The sequence below is a fragment of the Centruroides vittatus genome, unplaced genomic scaffold (genome assembly GCF_030686945.1).
Source record: "Centruroides vittatus isolate TY-2023 unplaced genomic scaffold, ASM3068694v2 contig_157, whole genome shotgun sequence".
NCBI classification, from domain to species: Eukaryota; Metazoa; Arthropoda; class Arachnida; order Scorpiones; family Buthidae; genus Centruroides; species Centruroides vittatus.
Genome location: NW_027120963.1, coordinates 39,488 through 59,279, shown reverse-complemented (window position 1 = coordinate 59,279; position 19,792 = coordinate 39,488). Strand labels below are relative to the sequence as shown.

Genomic DNA, 19,792 nt, shown 5'->3' with positions numbered 1-19,792 from the left:
AAAATCCTTAGTTTGTCCAGAGCGAGCTGAGCAAAAATGTCTTACTCTGTTTTATATCACGAGTTAACTTCCACTGCTTCGAATAATTGGAGATAGTCCAGTCGTTAACAGCTCTAGAAAGTGTTATAAAAAAATTAAAAGCTGGTTTTTCTAAAACTCTGCCCGTGGACTCGAAGATTTGTTTTAGCAAGCTCATAATAGATATGGCCGAGTCTACAATGGGATGAGGTCGTACATATCCAGATGGACCACCTCCAAACTAAGGGCTGGTTTGAGATGTAAGGTAGATAATGCATACTTGTCATATTTCATCTTTTATAATCTAATTTCTTCTGCAATACGATTCAATTCACAACTTTCATGAAATCAGAAGGATCCAGAGCAGAACTAGAACTCGGGGCAGTAGATATATCACGTATAATGAAATTGTTACTCGATTTCCTTCATTATCCGTATACTGTAAATGATATTGTTCAAAATAAAAAGTGTTAAGATGTAAATATAAATGAAATAATCATCACACGACATTTTGTAAAGAAATTTATATTCATTATAAGTCTTTCTTTCAAAATACAGAAAATTTCACATGATTACAACAGTAATCAACACATACATGAATTCAGCTGCAACGAGAGGATCACAATAGAAAATGGAATTTATCTCTTTAAAAGAATCGTTTAACGTCGAAAACATACGGATTACTCTCGGCAAAATAACGACTAATTAGAATAGATGGCCTTTAAATCACAGAAGTATATAAAATGAATAATCATACACACAGTATATTTCAGTAAGAAATTTCTGGCAAAAAGCCAAATAAAACACACCATCACATTCTGAAATGGTATATAGATATACAATAAACTAATTTCCTTCGCAGAAGGTACTGGTATGGCACTAGAACCAGTATTTACAAAATGCAAATGATTATCTAGATATTGTGATGTCCAAAACTGTGTCAATGAAATTCTTCCCGCTCGTCCGCCTTTTGCGATGCTATTAGTAAACAAAAATTTACCTTGTACAAATCATAAAATTGCCTTTGGTACTCGATACCTTTGACAGAGTTACTACATTAGGTATTTATCCGTTCGAAATTTAAGTTTTTTGCCATACCAATCAATGTAGACGAATAAAAATGACGGGATATTAATAATTTTGGTTATTCTGAATGTTAATTGCTATTCGAGAGGCTATAAAATTTAGCATGTGCCGTTCTCTAACTCCGTAAGACTGTTTTGTCGTAAGCTAACTGATAAAGCAACCCCTGGTAGGCAAAAAACTTGTGCTCCTGGCTGCAATTTCAAATTTCTAAAATCTCATCCTCCATCAACACGCGGAACATCATGTCCTCGTACATAGCTATAATTACAACCGTATTATGCTTAACGATTAAAAATGAAAAACGAAACAAAAAAAGAAATATTTTGATTTAGCATCTCGTCAATTAACAATTTCAAAACAAAATCTCCTGAATTGGTTTCCCACGTTTGGAAATTTTTTACATCATAAATTCATTCTGCAACTAAATTATTTACAGGAACGTATTAATATCATTCGATAATCGAATGGAAAACGTGAAACAGATACGCACAAATACATACAGTATATATTAGATATACATACTTAATAATATATCAGTATATATATTGTATATACCACAAAGCAACTGTAGGCAACAACAATTTAGAATTGACTACCGATATATATATATATTTTTTTTTTTTTTTTTTTTTTACGATTTCGCACGAATGACAGAATAACATTTCGTTTTCAACTTTTAACATTCCACACGAAAACGTAATTTTTCTCCGGATTTAAAATCGAAGTTACGCTAGAGAAGAATGCATTTTCTATTTTTCCACCATTCGCGACGGCGCTTTTTATCGGTCTGTGGTGGCAAATTTCTAAAGGGACAAGCAAATTAATTATTATTGCCAGTAACTATAAATTCACGAGTAACTATCATTTTATAATGGGTAATGTTAACGGATAACCAGTTTAATAATTACTGACCTTATGATTCGAACTACTTCGTGGAAGGCAGCGTCCACATTAAGTGGTGGATCTTTGGCACTTGTCTCAATGTAAGAGATCTGAAAATAGAAAATATGATACATAAATTTAATAAAGATGCATATGTTGTTTGAAAGACGTGTGTGACGAGTTATAAAGAACAGACCGAAGCCACGCCAGAGATTTTTAAAGAATTTTGATAATACTGAAATAAGAGTGGATGTCTGTTAAACCTTCGAGCGGTGATAATGCTTGGTGACATCCTACCGAACGTTTGACATCGATTGCCGTTTTTGTTTTTGACATATAACATCCAAACATATGACCAGACTGACTTTTCAACCATTTTATACAGATTGGATCTACAGTTAGGTCAGCAAGCATGAATGAGAGATAGGCTATGACATCCTAATCAAAATAAATCCTTAATACATTAGGGGAATCTAAATTAGATGCATATCTGGATCTGGAATGCCTTACTGTACTATTTATCTGGATAACTCTTAAGGTCAGTTTATAATTCAATGGCAGGGTGGAGTCTCAAGGAGCCATTTGCAGCTGGGGCCAACAAACACATTGGTTTACAGTCAAACTCTGGCTAGCAGCTGACTTGGCAGTGTGTGGCATTGGCATCAAAGTTGAACATCATTCAACTTTGGAGCCATTTCACTAGATCAAAAGTGCACGTCTCACGGTGAATATAGTGGAACTTTGCTATTGTATCACCACATTGCCGTTGAACTTTAAACAGACCTTTATTTTTTGAGTATATTTAAAGTCATATCTGAGAATATTGCTTATTTAATATTATGTTATTTATTCATTTAAGATCTAGACAGATATACTTTAAATAAGTTTTGTAGTATTACTAATTCTTATCACAAATTACAATACGTCTTCTTGTACGTTATCATATAATGCATTATTATACCTTTAATTGGGCAGCCAAGTCTCGTCCTTGATCTTCCGTCACTTTTCTCAAATGAATTAAATCCACTTTGTTTGCTACCAGTAACATTGGATATGAATCACTGTTTAAATAAAATAAAAAACTTTCAATTATAAAATATATTTAAATAAATAATAATTTCTATAATTCAAACATCTACTATCACTGGGATCGCAATTCATTGTAAGTGATAAAACACTTACAATGAATTGCAATCCCGGAATCCTGTCCAAATCCAGATTAGATACGCACAAATTAGGGTTTCTCATTTCCTGGGAAATTTGCCTCCAGCAGGATTACGGGAAAAATAATTTCTTTTCCCGGGACCAGGGAAATTCCAGGATGAGATGATAAAATAGAATTTCTTATGAATAAAAAATATCATACAGGAATATCATAAATTTCAATAATTTAATTTATTTTCTAGTAAGTAACTAAAAGTTTACGGCCAATCTCACCCGTACGGACGTGTCAGGCTCAATTAATTTATGTTCTCCTACATTATAAGATGAAAGTAAAATAAAGCATTTCATTGGGAGTTTTAATGAACATAATAATTATTACTTTGATCACTTAATCTAGTTCTCAATTTGGTCAGAGAAAGACTTGCAGCTAAAAATGTCATTTCAGACTCTATTGAGGTGGGTGGAATAGTTTTCAAAGCTCTTGAAAGAAGAGAAATTTTCTGAGATTTTACGCATGTTTTTCTGAAGATTGCTAACTCAGTTTCTAACTACTCTCCAGCACTTAATTCTTTGTTTATTGCTCTCTCCTCTTGTCATATTCTTGATCTCTCGAATGCTTCAAGATATGCATTTAGCTTGTCGGCTAGTCATTTCATTCGGTAGTGTGAAAGTCTGTGATTCTTGTACATATTTGAGTTCATTACCTTCACTAGAATCAGAGATAGCAGGTTCTCCAAAAAGGCAATCAAATATTTGTTTTGCTGATGAAATTATAATTGCCTCAGATTGTTGGAATGTGCTGTCAATCTCAAACTTCTTATACTTGTTTTCACCAGTGAGGTAAAGTAACAGTCCCCATCAATTTTTCGTTTCTTCTCTCTTTTATGCGGAAGACAAAATATTCATGTACTTTTTTAAAAAAGCAGTGTTCAATTGTTTTAATTCATTAAAAACGAAAGAGGTAGTATCCTCTGCTGAAAGTAGAGTAGATTTTCTTCTACCTAGCTTTTCAACAGCTAGTTTTAAGGGTTCTAGCAATGCCACAATGTCATGAATTACATCGACTTCTTGTTTTTCAAGGCTAAGAATACTATTTTTATCTTCTTTGAGATCAATGAGAGCAAGCTTTCAACACAAATGGTCTTAGCTTAATATACCGTTCTAGCATAGCTAAAAGACTGTTGACTGTTCCATCTGGCTTTTGAATCCAACATTAAATGTAAGAGTTTTCCATGATCCCGTTTAACGTATTCTTGTAACACATTATTCTTCACGGGTGACTTACGAAAGGTTTTAGCTATCTTTCTGACTTTATTGATGATTTGAGAGTTTCATTTGTCTTTTTTTTTCTTTCCTTGAGCAAACGTCGGTAGCAGAAAATCGAATCCGAAACGTGTTGTTTTGCTTTTGCACTTCTTTCAAAATCTAGATCATTCGCTACAATTTGATCAAAGATTTCGGTTATCGAACCAAACTTTTACTAACGAATTTTTTGGAGAAATTTTTTTGGGTACTTCGTTTTCAGAATCTCTATTTTCCAGTTCTATATGAATTCCTTGTTCTGCCAGTTCTTGAAGATAGTCGCGGATAAAGGTCTCACCAGAAGCTTGCGGTAACTTCTTAATATCCTGCTCGTCTTCATCTCCTAGTCCCGCTGTATCGATTAGGTTGAGTTTGGTCAACCTAACGGTACAGTGATAGGCTCTTCTTGTTGAGAATTCTTGGATACCTTCAGCCATAACTTCTTCTACACTTTGTTCATGCATTTATCAGTTAATTCTTGCCAAGCAAAGCTGATATTGCCTATGGAATCCACGATGTTATGTCTTTTCCAAAATTTCACCAAACGTAGATTTAAAGAAAGTACACCTTTTTGCCATCTTTTGCTGATTGGTTCGTGTTCGTAAATAATCGTATTATATATGACTCAATGAAATGCTGCGATAATTTAAATCGGCGTAAATTTTGAGCTTTTTTTAGGCTCCAAGCAGACCACATTATATCGAATCAGAGTTAAGCAAGGCAGTGTTAAGTAGAGTCTTGCTGTAGTTCTGACACCTACACACATGAATGTTCATATTCATATGCAAAATAAAAATCTATAACAAGGATATTCTTCAGTTAATCTTTTAAAATCAAACCAAATCCTTCAATGTTACAATATTTTATACAAATATATATACAGTATTCCTATACACTAAGGAACATAATCTTTATATTTCCTTCTCTCCAACACGGGAATTTTGAACAGTTGCCTCAGACATATATAAATTTGTTTAATGATTCAGAAGCAAATGTTTTGAGGCTGAAACATCATATTTAGAGAAGTTAAAGTGCCCATCAGTGAGGGAGGAGTCCGTGACCAACCCAAATATAATTTTGTCTGAATCATCAGTCTTGTCCCTGATCATCTGTTATCATTTCAACAAAATTATACTTGGTTTATCTTATATACTGTCAAAAAAAATAATGTTGAATTGCCTTCTTCTCAAAAACTGGATTGATGACTAACTACAGCAAGACAAAACCTTTCTAATCCAGGAGTAAAAGACTCATTTTGAGTATTGCACGAGTACATTCATAAGAATGTATTAGTACCATTGTGACGTTTACAATAAAATACATTAGGTCATTCAAAAATGGGACATGTGTAAATTGCATGTGATTCTGTGGCAATATGTACACTTTTTCCTATCTCTTGAAAGCAAAGATAACAGCAAGGAATTATTTTAAAACTTATAGTGTAAGATATAAAGAATTTCAGACTGTAAATGATAAAAAGCAACATTATGTATTAATTTATGCAAACAGTTACTTTATTTTGCTGACATATAAACAATACAGAAACAGATAACAAACAGTGTAGAAAAAATGAAAAATTATTTAATAAGAAAAAGTTTTTTGATAAAACTAGCTATCATTGTTAGAATGTAGATGAATTGAGCATCACAATTTAAAGGAAGAGAAGTCGTTTGATTAGTTGTTTATGTCGTTACATATATTATTTATTACTGGACTTCAAATAGAGATCTCCACGCTAGAGGGAGGGTGTCGCTATCTTTGAAATTTATGGCCTTATTTTCCTTACAAGCCCTATATATCCTTAGCTTCTCAAAGTGCATGAGACACACAGACATATAGTGCAAAAAGAACCAATGTCATGTATTTCACATGCATTATGGAGTGCATTCTACACATTATGACAGTTACAAACTCTGTTCCAGAAAAAAGGACCTCATCAATCTGTAAAATTACCCATTTGCAAAGATGAGATGAAATGAGGTACACAAAACTTCAGCTGTCGTTATTACAAAATAAATGTATAGCAATTGAAGAAAAATTACCTTAAAGACATTATCGGTCACGAGTAATAAAACTTAGAATTTTTAAATAATAGCGAGTCGAGGTCGAAGTTTTAAATGCGAAAACGCATATGTTGGACGTTCCGCTCTGCTTTTCTGTAAGCCTAGAAGTTTGACAATGGCGTTTGGAAAGTCGGTGGAATCGTGCTCGACATTCCAAACTCCATTGTCAAACTTCTAGGCTTACAGGAAAGCGATGCCAAATGTCAGACGTACACGTTTTCGTGTTGAAAACTTCGGCCTCAACCTCGCTAATAAACTCGTAATCATAAGGATAATCAATCTATTGGAAAAACGATACTTTTCATAGAGTTTCAATACTTCATTTCGTCCTTCCATTGATGTATAAAAACTATTATTTAAATTCTTATTAATATTAAAAAATATTTGCTTCACTCTGTATTAAATAAATTTTATCAATTTAATTTGTTAATATTGTTCCAGTTAAGAAATATATCAAATTAATCATTTTTGTGATATTAAATTAAGTCAATTCATTATAATTTGCCTTTTTGTACTGTACATTCAAGTTCTTGTAAATTCAATTTAATCTATCCCACTTTTAGCAATTAATTCTAGAATTTCTTTGAAGAAGAGAGATATCGTTTAATGATTTACTAATTGTATTAATTGGCTCCTCCAGAGAGTAATCATTAAGTGAAGATTAACTCTCCGATAATTAGAGTAATCAGTAAATAATCATTCGATTAGAAAAACATAATTTAATAATTTTTACTTTAAAACAAACATTAAAAAATAATGTTATATATATATAATATTTTTGTTTATGGAACAAGTTTCAGTCTCATTTGGTGCAAATTATCACATCCAATTGATTAATTTTCAGTGTCAACTGCCTATTTTTGAAAGAATTTTTCTATTTTTAAACGAGTAGATTGTTATTACACTGCCGATTAATTTCATATTTTTTTTTTTTAAACTACATTGCCATTGAAAGAACATCTGACGTGTGGAAGTAATTGTGATGAAATCAATTCATTTATCAATTAATAATGAAAAAACATGACCAGCAGAAATATTAATCCTTTTACATATTTCTACAGTAGCAATTGTATTTATTTTGAAGATAGTTAAGCTTCACAGATTAAATGAAACTTCCTGTAATGTTTAAGGTTTATGAGAAGCTGATAAGGGTTATTAAAAATGATTGTCGATATATGAGTCATGCAATTAGAGCACTCTTTGCAAGAGATTTCCTTATTTTGTCCTCTCGGGAATTTTTAAATAATAAACTTGTAATCATAAGGATAATTTTACAGAATGCAGGTTATCTTAATGCAAGATTCTTTACATCTGAAGAAAAATCTGTCAGTTTTGATAGGCTCTAGAAGCAATACTGTTCCATATCTATACCTATGTTTACGACATTCCATTAAAGTTAATGTTGGTGTGTCCGTTTTTCAAATACAATTATTATGTCCTCTGAATGTTACCTTATTTAGGATCTAAGGAAGTTTTTAGTTTGAGTCAGAATTTATTGAATTATTTTTAAATAATCAGACATACATGCTACCCCTCTCTCCTACTTGATTGATAATACCAACCTATAGACCTAAGCAACTACTAGACGGCAGTGACAATTTCAGAGTGCGAAAAAAGTCTGTATCGTTGACTCGAGACTCTACACATTAATACTGTGTCTTGAGCTGACTTGGAACTTGAAGATTTTTGAATGATAAGTATATCTTGAGATTTTAAGAATAGGTTTAATAAATCCTGTTAAAAAATATCCGTCAAGATTAATTAATGCACTAATCACATCTAATCTTAAAATGGTGGAATGCAAAGTCACTAATCACAGATTTAAAATAGTCATTAATTCTCTGATTTGTCTAATATGTTGGTGAAATAGATCTGAAGTTTTTCTGGAGAATAGAGGCCTAATCAAATATACTTGCAACCTAATACAGATTTTCCTCAAACACTTGATACTTATAACTTATGACTGAAATCCCCTAACTGAGAATAGGACACATACAGAGCTTACAAAAATGAATTTTGACAACAGATACGAACTCCTTGTAAGATGAGGAAAAAAACGATTCCCTAATCCAAGACGTCTTTTTATCTGGGAAACACTTTTAATTACAGAACTAAAGCTGAAAAACTCTCTGTCATTAGCACTATTGAATCACTGAATACAGTGATCCAATAATGCTAAGTCTTACATATGATTTATAGGAAGTGTATACTAATTGTTAATATTGTAGTTTCAATTTTGTTCATGTAACTGTGTTCCTTATATTAACATATAATGGTTTTTCTGTATTTTTACATATTTTAAAAATATTATAAAAATACATATAGTAGACCCTACAACACGGTAGATACGTTCCGTGTTATATGAATCCGTGTTGTACGAGTACTTAAATACACGAGTCAATCACAGCCCGGCACGCGTGCAATTAGGGGTTACGGCTGTTTGAAAGGTTTTCTTCCATAAAATTAATCGATTCTAGACTAATTTGACTCAATATTTCCAAATCACGTATAATTTTTTGGGAATAATCCATATAAATTAAGCTATAAACAAAAAATTGTAGGATTACTTGCCAAGTGTGCACCATTCGACGATGCCATTGCTTAAGCTTGTTTCCGTCGCGGAGCGGTTTGTCGAACGGCGGGCGCGTGTTTCCCGATCTGCGAATCTTTCGTAGAAAAATAACTTAACTTTGGAGACATCATTAATAAAAATATTATTTTTATGGCCGTTGAATAATAAATGTTTTTTAGTAGGTCCAGCGCTCATTTAAACTCAATGGTTTGTACAATATCCGCTATTGGTTCAGATTCGACCGATCCTGTCGTGACATGAGTCGGCGATGACATTTTACTGTGTCGTACGAGTCTCTCTTAGCGTGTTATACGAATCCGTGTTATAGGGGGTCTACTATAAAATCATTGTTGAAATTTTCAAAGCTTTCTGTTTAACATGCTCTAGTTCGATTATGTTGTTTCCAAAGAAGATATATGAAAATATTGAAAATGTTCAATTTATAAAAGTATCCTTTACACTAAACTTCTATTAAAGGCCCAAATGACGTGAGTGACCTGTCATCCTTTGATCGCCAATCCTGTTTGGAGACGAGTGGAAAATAATACATACTGACATGCAATACTGTACACAGAAATGAAAACAGAGTAAACAGGATGTGTGGCATGACTAACATTTTTGTGGAAACAGAACTCCTGTAGGTGATCACACTGGTGAGTATGCTGAATAATTGAGAGGTTTGAGCAAAAGCATACTGCATTTATATTAGTATTAATCATTTTTTATCACTGAAAAGTCTATTCCAGTCCACTATAAGAAACATCTATTATTTATATGCTTTACTGAAATATTATGAATAATTTATTATCCTCTTTATATCAATGAAATGCCAAACTTTTAGTAATTAATGATACCAGTTTTCATATTCAATACTTGCATATGACTCAATATTCACTTGTTGTCATCTCTCTTATGGTACACCATCTATACTTTCAATTCCTATAACAATTAAGGTTTTTTATTTGGATAATAAATTTCAAGGTACCAAAGATGTTTGTTTTAGTAGATTGGATCTAACTTTTTTGCACTTATTACTTAAAAAATTCTTTGTAAATATCTGAAGTAAGAAAAATAATTACTTACCGGTCTTTGACACGCAGGATCTGTGTGTGGAAATTACGTATGTTCTGAAAGCTCTGCCTGTCTGTAACGGAATAGACGAGAAGAAATCCATCACCTTTACGCATGTACTGTTCTCTCATTGCACTGAACTCTTCTTGTCCGGCAGTATCCAGAACTTCAAGGATAAATTTTAAGTTTTAGAACGATAATAATTTGAATAACATGATAACCATACATTATTATATAAAAATACATCCAGAAAATCAAGCACACAAATTTGTAGATAGGAATTAAAAGATCTTAGATAATAATAAATTGCTATGACATTTGATAGCTTCAAAGATAGAATGTGTACAATTCCAAAGACATTGATGTCAATAAAAATAATGTTTCTGCAATCATTTCTGAACAACAAAGAGTGTTTATGGGTCTGCTTAGAAATGCTTATTGCTCGATTGGTTATTAGCGTTGAATTATATCATTGGTCGGTCACTCTAACTCACCCTTGAAGATCAGTAAGACTGGTAGAAACTGGTACTTTAACCAGGAACTTTATAGTTAATGATTTTAAATGACACCCAGACTTTGTGGGTGAACTGGTAATCATTTCTAAACAGACCCTACATAGTAGATTGAACTGACGAGACACGGCAATGCAACAGTTGGTTGATCCGCCAATGGAAAAACTTTCAATAGAAAACTGGCCCCTATTTAGGTGTTAGATAAGCGAAGAAAATCTGGAAAGCTTAGCCAGCCCACTGATGAGGTGGAAACCTGTAAATATTACCGTATTTTACCGACTATAAGACGCATCTTAATTTTTAAGCAATTTTTTAAAAATTGCTTAAAAATTAAGACACTACGCTATAAGACACTACGGACTATAAGACGCACCTGAATTTTGGAGGCAATTTTTCGAAGAAAAAGGTGTGTCTTATAGTCCGTAAAATACGGTATTATTCTTGTTTATAAATAAGTATTCTTATTCAAACAAACAACATTAGATATCCCATAAAACGTCTGGTGGAACCAGGTTAAAAAGCTCAATGAAAGCACCTAAATAAACTTTTGAAAGTTGTGGCATAAGAACACCAGAACATATTTGACATTAACACTTACATTTGAATAAAGTGCATATTACACAGACTACAACTATAGGACGTTTTGGAGGAAGCAATGTCAGAGATAATAAATCAAGAAAGCAAGCATCATCATAGAAAAAAGCTTCAAGCTTTACTTTGTGTCGTAAAGTTGTTGCATCCACAATATGTCTGAAATTTAGAGCATCTTTGAGCAACATCAGTGAAAGAACTTTAACACACGAAATAAAGCTCAAATCATGATTTATTGTCACAGTAACATTGGAGATGTTAGGTATCACCTCTTGCTAAATTTAATAATTATAATTAAATTAATGTTTTAATAATTAACTTAGAAGGTTCTGAAGAAAAGAATTGGCTCAAAACAGAACTCAGACCTACAACTCCTGCTTACTGTTGTTGTTGTTGTAGTAGTAGTAGTAGTAGTAGTAGTAGTAGTAGTAGTAGTAGTAGTAGTAGTAGTATAGCCCGATATAATTTGCCAATCATTTAGATTTAATAAATGCACTATTATTTTATAAATACTCAATATTCTAAAATAAAATCTTCAAAAGAGCAAACAGGAGAAAGTCAGCTCTCAAACGAGCCATTAAACATATGCAGACTCCTAGATTGTTCAGTAGTTCAGTGTCACGATTCTCTCTTGTAAATCCAGGCAAGAAAATGCCAATAAGGTTAATCCAAAACAATCCAACAAATTTATTCAAAAGTTAAGATGGCTACACTATTTAATGTGGACATTAACTATTTTAAATTTCATCCAAATTGGTGCATTGGTTGTGGAGATATTAAAGATCAAAGTTGGCGGCACTTTAACATTTCATGTGTGGCTGAGCTTTACTATCAAGTGCTACTGTGCTCTATGATAACGTAATTGATATGTTCAAAATCATACCATAAATATGAAAATTAAGAAATGTATTCTTTTAATGTCCAGCAAGATGTGCAAAATGTGTCAAGCTAGGCTAATCGTCATCAATTTTTTATGCTATAAAACTGTCATATTTTAAAATTTATAACTTAATGACTTAATGTTAAGATATATTATTGTATTTATTTCTAGAATTAGGAGATAAGATTCTGGTTGTAATTAGTTGTAAAATCGAGTACATCCAAACAAGAGAAACAGGCCATGTTTCTTTATACAGCGCTCGAGAAAAACTTTACAGCAAACACACTGAAACTAGTTTCTAATTGGCTGACACTGCTCGTGACGTCATTTCGCTACACTCTCGCTGCATAAAGAAACGCAGTCACAAACATGCTGAAACAAACTTGAGTAATATTGCTAAATGTAATATCTTGAATTTATCAGAATATATAAGTATCCCAGTAAATAATTAGAAGAATTATATAATAATTGTGTGAAGACTGTTTCACCATCATTGAGAAGGCAGAAATGCTCAATTTCTGCTTCCATTTCAAAATAATCTGGTAGATTTATTAAATTTTTCATTGATTGAGGATAATGCTCGTGTTACTGTTTATACTACAGAATTTATTTTACAAAAATTCACTACCTTGATATTCGCCCAGCTGATTTTTCAGAAAAATAAACATTTTCGGTCTACTTCTAAGACTTGCTTCACGTGAAAAGTTTTGCAGGGGAGGAGGAGGAAGTTAAACCTGGTTTACAACATACTACATTAATTAGAACAGCAGCAAACATGACCAACGCAAAGTACTATAGGCAGTTTAGATTTTTAAAGCATAGAAGCAGGGACAATATATATAAACTTTGAAGAGAAGAAGTGCATTTCACAAGCGTGGCAGACCCTCTCTGATACATCATTATGAAATACAATTTTATAACTTTTACACTTGAACACGTCCTATTAGTCAATTCTAGATGATTTTAAATTTGAATTTACATGTGAATTCTTCTGCATTTCGCATATTAGAACATCAAAGTAATGAATTTTTGTACATTATAGTATAGCCCAATTTCCACAGAAGTTTTATCTTAGAATATTTTTATCTATGGAATAAATTTAATCATATCTCAAAGATAAAGAATAGAGCTACATTTGCTACACAAGCCACTTTGACTAAGCAGAAAGCTAACAGCCAGTTATTTGAAAAATCCTTATTGCACAGTTTCATTACCAAGAGGGATTAAATAAGATGGAAGTGTGAAAAATGAGCAAGTTGAAAGCACGGGCTGAAGTGAAGACTAAAATATATCTTACAAGGAGAACGTGGGAGGTTGTCATCACCGATTTCTATGAAATTTTGTGGATGTGTAATATTTACTTATACTTAAACTCTTCCAAAGCCACAGGACCCACTATTCAGGTATTCTTAAGAAAAATAACAACTAAAGCTTTTCTTATGCAGAAGCACCATTCACGTATTCATGGTGTAGCGTGACTAGTTAAGGCATTGCATGAAGAGCATTATTATCTGAGTTAGAATCCCATATGAGATAAATCCTTTGTTTTTTTACATTTATAATTTAATCTTATTGTTATTAAATTTGTTATCTACAATTTTTATGCCATTTTAAATGTATTATTCTTTATATCAGGAAATTTGAAAAGTATTTTTCAACAATTTAAAGTTTTCGGCACAAAAAATATACTGTTACGTACAATTACTGTTTCACAAGAATATGACAACATTTTGGATGGTATTTATCATAGAAACAGTTAAGACAATGGTTCAGTGCACTGTGCACAAAAAATCATTGTTATTTGATTTGCATTTTGTTTGAACAACAAAGGGTAAAAAACAAACTTCATTCATTTTTTTTTTGTTGCTTAAACACTATAAAGTGCAATTAAATCAAACACTAGGCACTTTTTCATCCTTTTATTTATTTATTTATTTAGTTGATATACATTGTACGGTTTTATTTATACTGTCCATTATTTGGGTCACTAGCGAACGAAAAGAGAGAATCATTGCCGTCAACTTCGGTTGCTTCCCTTTCTACATCTACCTGATGAATTCTAGTAGCATCCTTACCTCTCTGGTAAAATTGAACCATCCAGACAGAAAGTATAATCTTTGTCTAGTTTTCTTTCGTGGTTAGATTAGGCATATCTACCTACTAATATATACATCAGGGGTTCCCAACCTTTTTGTGACGTGGGTGCATTCCAGATAAAAAAAATAGCAGCGGGCACAAATCGAATTTAAAAAAAAAATTAGTCATTATGTCCTTTATTATAACATGCATTTTGTAACATATATTTACTAAAACATATTATATATTTATTATAAAACCCGAAAGTGCGACTTTTGATACTGCATTTCATTTGCTAATTTCTCACAGTTGGGAGCGTAAGATGATAATCCCAATTGTAAACAATCTTCAGGATTGGCATTAGTAAGTTTGATTTTTCACTTATGTTAGTTAAAATGCCAAGTCCATCAACCTTTGTAGGTTATCCAATCGTTCAAACATTTGCTCTTTTGAATTAAGGAATTTTTTATCTCTTCCAAAAGATCAAAAAATCATCCAAGTGCTTTGCATTTACTTAACCATCTTATATCTGTACGTAAGATAAAGTCAGCTTGGGAAGATTCATCCTTTTCTACAAGGGCTTTAAACAATTATGCGATAAAGGATTTGCTCAAAATATTATAAATACCTTCACCCCTTGTTCGCTCTTGCATCGATAAAAACTAATAGTTCTTTCATACTAAAATCACCGAATACCATTCTAATCATTGCTGCCAATTACGCCGTATCTGATATATCCATTGACTCATCTAATTGTAATGAGAAACACTCGCATTCTTCCAAATCATTTGTCAACTGACTTTGTAAATCTGTTGAAATCGCCTGAATTCTTCTTGTACTTGTATTGTTTGAGAACGGCAAATCTTGTAATTGAATTTCCTTTTTCTTAATGCGGATTTAGGCAGATATCTAACCTCAAAAGAACTGTGATTGGTTTTGTAATGATGTTCGACAATGTGTTTTTTTTGCCATTGACACAACACTGTTGCATATTAAGCAAATACATTTCTCCTCAGATTTGATAACAAAGTAATCTGCTCAATCTTCGTTAAAATGATAGGTTTGTTGTTGTTTTTTCTTTACTTGAATTACTCATTTTTGGGTAAAATGTTTATTTATATATATATATATATATATAAACACAATGCAACGATAGCATGTGGTGACAACGGTACGAGTTTACGACAGCAAGCGACAACAACTAATACCATACTACTAATACAATAGAGATGCCATTGGAGACGTGATTATAATAGGCGTGATGGATTAGACAGTGGTCATTGTAGCCCATGTGCAGCCAATTTACCAAATTTCTCACTACATCTAGCAAGATTTTAAAAACTAAAGTAACTTTTTATTTTCTTTATTTCTAATATTTAATTTTTTTATTATTATTTCAACACTTTGCCACAAGTGCATGTAAATAGGCACAAGGGCACAAGGTTGGGAATCCCTGATATACAATATATAGAATATATTTTTTGCTGGAAAAAGTATAGATGATGTTGAGTTGCTTATTATAATATCTTCGTATCTTTATATTTAAAATGTAATATAAATATATTGATATGTATAATATAAGAACCTACATTAAGTTAAACAATACAAAATGTGATTATAATGTCATATGTATTTTCTAAAACTGGAGAGATCAAAATAAAATAATAAGTTTTCTATGATTTCAGAAACTGTACATAACAAATTTAATAACAATAAGATTAAATTATGAATGTATATAAACATTTTATCTCACATGGGATTCAAACCCACATATTAACACTCTTCAATGAATGCCTTAACTAATCACACCACTCCATGAATGCATGAATGGCGCTTCTATGTAGGTATTAATAGTTCTAGAAAAAAGATCAACCACTGCCGAATTATCAGGCTAGCAAATGGCTATAGCAATATTAATAAATTAAGATAATTTGGTACTAGAGTTAGGGGTTAGGCGCCAATATTTAAATTATTTAATTAAAATTCTAATTATTAAATTTAGCAAGAGTTGGCGCCTAACGCCTAACTCTAGTACCAATTATCTTAATTTATTAATATTGCTATAGCCATTTGCTAGCCTGATAATTCGGCAGTGGTTGATCTTTATGTATAATGGGTTAGTTGTTGTTTATTTATATTAATACGCCTTACCCGAGGTTGCGATGGCCGGTTGAGTGCCTTTGGGAGGACATGGGCAATTAATGTGTCCCCAGCCAGCATTGTAATGACCGTCGATGGTCGTCGGTAATCTTATATCAACTGGAAGAGGAGATCGAACCGAAGGTCCGAGTAGCGTAACTGGTAACGTGTCTGCACGGATAGCAGAAGTTGCGGGTTCGAGTCCCGCTTCGGGCCGATTCTTTTCTTCCAGTTAGGCCTAAATTTATTTAAATTATTTAATTAAAATTCTAATTATTAAATTTAGCAAGAGTTGGCACCTAACGCCTAACTCTAGTACCAATTATCTTAATTTATTAATATTGCTATAGCCATTTGCTAGCCTGATAATTCGGCAGTGGTTGATCTTTATGTATAACGGGTTAGTTGTTGTTTATTTGTTCTAGAAAAACTTTGTCATTTTCTCAAGAATGCCTAAATAGTGGATCCTATGGCTTTAGCAGAGTTTAAGTATGAGTAAATACTACACGTCCACAAAATTTTGTCAAAATTGGTGACGACAACCTTCGGGGTTCCCCTTGTTAGTACTGTATATTTGGGCAAAACTTATCTACAATATTTAAACATAATTATGTTATATAAAATGAGATTCATTTAACTCTGTCAATGAATGTAAAACTTGCTTTTAAATCAAAATCAATTTTTTAAATTTACAATTATTGGAAGCAGAGGATCTCATCCTTTTCAAAACAGTCTGTCGGATTGCAATAAACTTTGCTTAAATAGTCTAAATAAAGCATATCACACTGGAATCAGAATTAATGCTAGCCATCTTGTTTCTTCACTTCAATACAGATAAGATTTTAACTGCCTAAAATTAACCAGTTAATTTACTTTATAGCTTATTCCACAATGCGTCAAGATAATTCTATGAATTACTTTAATCTTCAGAATTATACTTGATATATTTTAAAGTGTATTTAACCTTAAGATCAAAATATGTACAATTTGCCCTAAATTGGTTAAAAGTGAGAGGGAGAAATGGCTGTTTTGAATTGTACTATGTATACGGGAAAGACTATTATATTTAAAATGAAAAGTTTAAATTAGTGATATTGATAAGTGTTGCTACGTAAGAAAAGGTCTGTTTGGAATTCAATTAATGAGACCAGATATCATTCAAAGCCTACCTATAAAGTTTCCGGTGATATACCAGTTGCTACCAGACTCAATGTTCTTTGAGGGAGAGCTAGATAATGACTGATCAAATACTGATATCATCATTTACTGCTATTAGGAAATATTTTCAAACAGATCCACATTTACTATCACAAAGACATGCTACTACTAGATATACAAATAAGCAATCATCTTACTATTCATTATTTATTATGTCTCTTATTGTAGAATATTTTTGATAAAGGAAATTAATTCATTCTGTCAAGCAAAGTGTGGTATTTTTTAAAGTCATGTTATTAGAATGCTTTATGATTTTACCATCTTCTCATTGGCAGAAATGTTTGCAGAAGCAATTTCAAATCTACATGGTTCATATAATTGCAAAACACCATCACTATTTCCTGTTATATCAGAAACCCTAACAATAATTACATCATTTCACAAGTACTTTCAAGCCTTTTTGGCTTATCATCAGCAGTGCCATAACTAGGATGGTGCCCAGGCACAGGGTGTAGACCCTGGGGGGGGGCGCAGAAATGACCTGGACCAAGTTTTGGGTCATAGTTTTGGGGCGTAGTTACAGATGCTCGCACCGGGCGCATAAAAGGCTAAATATGGTGCTGATCATCAGGAATATATCCACAGAAAAAACTACATAAATATCAAACTGAATGAGATACTTTTAAATCTAAACTGCTTACATATTGCAAAAACATCATTCTTCTTATATTCTATTATAAAATCTCTTTTTTCCTCTGAAAATGTAAATGATATTGAAATCATAGAATAAATTAAAACAAATATTAGATATAAGAATTCAAATTTTAAATTAAAACATTTAAACTAGTGACAAGCAACCTTTCCCAGATGCGGGTCTCAAGTAAAAACTAAGCTTCTAGCAGACCACATGCATGTTTCATTATAGAGTTGTAGGTTTAAAGTGTGCCAAGTACCAATATACTCCATACTTGCCATTAGACTAGGTACTAAAATAATAGATGCTAATATTACGCAAACTAGTAATATACAGTTTATTCTCACGTATTCACTGGTCAAGTTTAATCTGAATGTTCTCTGCCCCGAACATCATATTAATTAGTGCAGCAGGCAGAAAATGGGAAAATAAAATTGTCGACAAAGCCCCAGGGTAACACACTAGGACCAAATTTGGTTGCTCACGACCAAAATGAAAAGAAATACAAAGTGGAAAAATGTAGATATTAATCACATCGGTAACCTTTGCTTTATTCCAGTACTAATTAAATTACCAAATTTAAAATATTGTTTTTGAATAACCGTACCCTCAAAGACGACTCAAAACTGTAGGAAAATCTTTACAACATAAACTAGTTTTATCAACTTCTCAAACGAATGTGGATCTCGACAACGACTGTCCGGATCTCTAATAAAGCAAAAAACAGGAAATTTCAAGAACAAGAAAATATTCGGTTGCAAGACAACTTAACTGCACAACACACCGGGACAAATACAAACAGCGCAACTCACATTAGCCAGTCGACCGGTTAATGCGAGTCGCATATCGAGACAACTGCAGAATCAGAAAAACCGCGACCACAAACAATAATCCACGCACGCCTTCCACATTTTAGAGAAGGATCGCGAAGGGAAAACGACGCACGTCTCGGTAAAGACGTAGATAAAAGACAGAGCGTACCGTCCAAAATACACCAGATACCGTCCACTTCCGTATGCTGAATGTACGAATCTTCAATGGTCGGGTCATAATCGGTGACAAACAGTTTTTGGAAGAACTGAATGGTGAGTGCAGATTTTCCAACTCCTCCATCTCCAACTACAACCAGTTTGTACGTAGTCAAATTCTCATTTGGTGGTTTTGACATCTTGGAATGTTTTTTTTTTTTACACTAAAAATAATGCTAAATTTAGTACAACGAATCCATTCTTCTTAACTACGAAGTACACATTACGCATTAATTGATAATTAACTGTCGAAATGCGATTAAAACATTAACTGTGGTCGATTTATCCGATTTACCAGTTGCAAATGCACCAGATATAAACAGAAATGGTCAAAAGCATTGAAATCCTTCACATTTTCTAAGATTCTGCAACCAATCATTTCTACGTCGACACGAATTATTCATATCTTACAATTACTTGAAACGTAACTCCATCGAACTTCATCCTTACGACTTAACTCGGACCGTCCACTTGACCAAAAATACTCTTCTTCCGTAACATTTTGATTATTTTTCTTACTATTAAACGAAATATCCCAATTTCTCGCCGATCCAAT

General features: G+C 32.5%; 1 protein-coding gene across 1 annotated transcript; it reads right to left on the bottom strand.

Annotated features, from left to right (window-relative positions):
• Positions 1–527: 527 nt before the first annotated feature.
• On the bottom strand, positions 528–19,792 carry LOC136968784 (ras-related protein M-Ras-like). The gene is made up of 5 exons (XM_067262820.1): positions 19,190–19,792; positions 10,171–10,324; positions 2,948–3,047; positions 2,017–2,096; positions 528–1,907 (listed from the first exon to the last, which is right to left on the bottom strand). The coding sequence occupies exons 1-5, from the start codon at positions 19,374–19,376 to the stop codon at positions 1,835–1,837; spliced, it is 594 nt and encodes a 197-aa protein (XP_067118921.1). The 5' UTR covers positions 19,377–19,792; the 3' UTR covers positions 528–1,834.

What these genes read in the sequence shown, in the direction of transcription:
- LOC136968784 (XM_067262820.1), bottom strand. Translation starts at nt 19,376, where the DNA reads ATGTCAAAACCACCAAATGAGAATTTGACTACGTACAAACTGGTTGTA. An exon ending in ATCCTGCGTGTCAAAGACCG is followed by an intron (nt 3,048 to 10,170) that starts GTAAGTAATTAT and finishes TTATTTAAACAG; the next exon opens with TGATTCATATCCAATGTTAC. An exon ending in ACTTGGCTGCCCAATTAAAG is followed by an intron (nt 2,097 to 2,947) that starts GTATAATAATGC and finishes TTCTATTTTCAG; the next exon opens with ATCTCTTACATTGAGACAAG.